The sequence below is a fragment of the Borostomias antarcticus genome (genome assembly GCF_949987555.1).
Source record: "Borostomias antarcticus genome assembly, chromosome: 7".
Classification (NCBI taxonomy): Eukaryota; Metazoa; Chordata; class Actinopteri; order Stomiiformes; family Stomiidae; genus Borostomias; species Borostomias antarcticus.
Window position 1 is genome coordinate 27,372,620 of NC_140240.1, and position 3,111 is coordinate 27,375,730.

Consider the following 3,111-nt stretch of genomic DNA (forward strand, 5'->3'; position numbering starts at 1 on the left):
ACTGCGTGAGGCAATTTGCGCCGATGTTTGTGAATTGGGCGGGTTTTGCAATAATGTTCATTTGCATAGAAAGGGGAACATTCTCCGCCCATATTACCTAATTTAAATATGAGCTAATAACACCGGCGCAGAGCAACGCAATGACGAACGCAACGCAGTTAACACCGTATTTCACCCTTTGCGAGGGCTTTGTGAATAGCAAACATAATTTTTGACTTATTTGCACAGGCTTTGCGTCAGGAAAAGCTGCGCAATCCTTTAGTGAATTTGCCCCAGTGTGTGCGTCACATTTGGCAACTGGTTTGAAACTTACGTAAGTAGATATGAATCTTAGAGATATTGTGACATTCCAGTCTAGAGCGCTCTGACTTGCACAACTCACTAGAGACCTTAACTGAGCTTGCTGCTCTCTTTCCTGTTGTTCTCCTCAGCCTATCCAACGTGACCTTACGGCCTTACAGTTCTTGGCTATCATGACTGTGGGATTTAGCCTGCGTTCAGTGTACGAACCGTACGTGATTTGGCATTGTGAGGACAACGCAATTCCCCCTTGACGATCCAAAATGTCTGCTTCTGTGCCAGACAAGGACAGGTCCAACGAAGACAGACAGAAGGAGGATGAGCTGCTCCTCCAGATCCACAAGCTGGTGGAGACCAGGGACTTCCTGGTGGACGACGTGGAGTTTGAAAGGCTGAGGTGAGCATCCTATTACCTCCTATTGTCTCTCTCTCTCTCTCTCTCTCTCTCTCCTCTCTCCACCACAGTCTCCTCTCTCTCTCTCTCTCTCTCTCTCTCTCTCCTCTCTCTCCACCAGTCTCCTCTCTCTCTCTTTCTCTCTCTCTCTCTCTCTCCTCTCTCCACCACAGTCTCCTCTCTCTCTCTCTCTCTCTCCTCTCTCTCTCTCTCTCTCTCCTCTCTCTCTCCTCTCTCTCTCCTCTCTCTCCACCAGTCTCCTCTCTCTCTCTCTCTCTCTCTCTCTCCTCTCTCTCTCCACCAGTCTCCTCTCTCTCTCTCTCTCTCTCTCTCCTCTCTCTCCACCACAGTCTCCTGTCTCTCTCTCTCTCCTCTCTCTCTCTCTCTCTCCACCAGTCTCCTCTCTCTCTCTCTCTCTCTCTCCTCTCTCTCCACCACAGTCTCCTGTGTCTCTCTCTCTCTCCTCTCTCTCTCTCTCTCTCTCTCCACCAGTCTCCTCTCTCTCTCTCTCTCTCTCTCTCTCTCTCTCTCCTCTCTCTCCACCACAGTCTCCTCTCTCTCTCTCTCCTCTCTCTCTCTCTCTCTCTCCACCAGTCTCCTCTCTCTCTCTCTCTCTCTCTCTCTCCTTTTCTGTGATCTTTTCCTCTGTTAACACATTCTTAGAAGTTCTAGTACACTTGAAACAGAACTGTTTTGTGTGTCTGGACTGCTTAAGATGAACACCAGCGTAGATTAGAGCACCGCACCGCGCTCTCTCAGACGCACCTGTTAAGGTTCTGCGAACCCGGCTGGGCTCTACGGTGCGTGGGCCCCCCGGGGATTCTGGGACGCATGAGACAGGAAGCGGGGAGCGGGAGGAAGGCGTGATAATTGATGGTTTTTGAGGCGTGCGAAGTGAGGAAACGGAGGAAACGCGGGCTCACGTCTGGCTGGGGGAACGGAGTCTGTCTGACTCATCTATTCTCATCTTCTCATTCTGTGCAAACGCGTTGGATCCTCAAGCAGCTTATACGCCAATTAAAATGTATTTAATGAGAGTTCCCTTTCTTCTCTTTGCCTCAGGGAGAAAGAAGAAGATAAAGAGATGGCTGATTTCCTCAGGTCGAAGTTTCCGAAAACCTTGAAGAAGAAAGGTTTGCAATCCCTGTCATAAAGCATAGTTAGTCTGCTAATAAGGCTTATTTAAATGCCCATTTAATTGGACCAACATTTGCAAAGGGTTGATTTGAATAAGCGGGGCCTTGATTTTAGATCTGACAATACACTTTCTATTGATGTTGTGCGGTCTCTTTATCCATTATTTTGTTCCCCTCACAAAACGAGCGAGTCAATAGACTTTATTGTTCGCGTAGCTTAATTGTATCCTCGCGTAATTCCGTGCGGGACACTGGTCGGGCACCTCAGCTGTAGTCGGCCGACGGCCCGCTGAGCTCATCAGCGTTCCAGTCGCTCATTATCCAACCACGGCCCATTTTCGCCGCGAGGCGGCCCGATTTAAACGACTTCCTATTACGCTGCTCCAGTGCGGCGTTACTCGCCATTTTGCCTCCGCGTCCCCGGCCTCCTCCTCCTCTGGTTCATTGCGTCCTAATGGCTCCTCGGTGCGCTTGCTTCTGTTGTTTTGCTCTTGTATTGGATTTGTGCCTCGTCATTGTTGCCCCTGTTGTCGCCTTCCTCTCTGTGTGTGCTTTTGTCTGTACCGTGTTGTGCTGTGCTGCTTTCTTGTCTTACTCGGACCCACTCTGTGTCCCAGTGGGGGGGGAGGGGTTATACTGTGGCTTAGCATGCTGCTTGGCTAATCCAGGGCAGCATTTAGAGTGGAGCCGTCAGGACCAAACGTAACTGTATTCAATTTGTGTCAATAAATGGTTAATCAGCCTCTGACGTGCGTGTCGCTGAATTAATAATAAGTAACATCTTTACGCATAACCTGCCTAACCTATGAATCCATAAAGACCCACAGTGTGTATCGTCCAATATGCCCTCCATATACTGTACATGATGATTGCCTTTCCCTCCGCCCACTCCTCTGCCTGACCCCGCCCCCCTGTGACCTAGGCCCCGCCCCCTCCAGGAGATTGGCGTCCCGTGCCCAACAGACTTCGTCCCCCTTCACCAAGACCGGCCTGACCCTGCTGAAAGAGTGCTGCGGCTTCACCTGCTCCATCATGTAGGCGGGAACGACTGGTGGGGGGGCGGGGCTACCGTGGTCCAAAATGGCCGCCGCAGAGTCACAGCTGCAGCTGGAATCGCGGACGGACAGCGTTCAGGACGGGGCGGGATGGGATGGGATTTACGTGTCATGCAGAGATTTGGTTGGTGTGTGTTTTTTCACCCAGTCTTTAGGAGTCTCCGGGTTTTTACTCCTTTCTTCTTCTTTTTCTCTCTCTGTCTCTCTATCTCCCCCCTTCTCTCTG

At 50.7% G+C, this 3,111-nt stretch overlaps 1 protein-coding gene across 1 annotated transcript in view; it reads left to right on the forward strand.

The window, feature by feature from the left end:
• Nucleotides 1–2,868, forward strand: part of pik3r6 (phosphoinositide-3-kinase regulatory subunit 6) — a gene marked incomplete at both ends in the record, with an annotated part of 26,312 nt that extends 23,444 nt beyond the window's left edge. The window contains 3 exons of the mRNA XM_084441424.1: nt 583–697; nt 1,757–1,827; nt 2,753–2,868. Coding sequence (XP_084297550.1) covers nt 583–697; nt 1,757–1,827; nt 2,753–2,868 — 302 coding nt within the window. The remainder of the gene's footprint in view (nt 1–582; nt 698–1,756; nt 1,828–2,752) is intronic.
• Between the last annotated feature and the right edge of the window lie 243 nt (nt 2,869–3,111).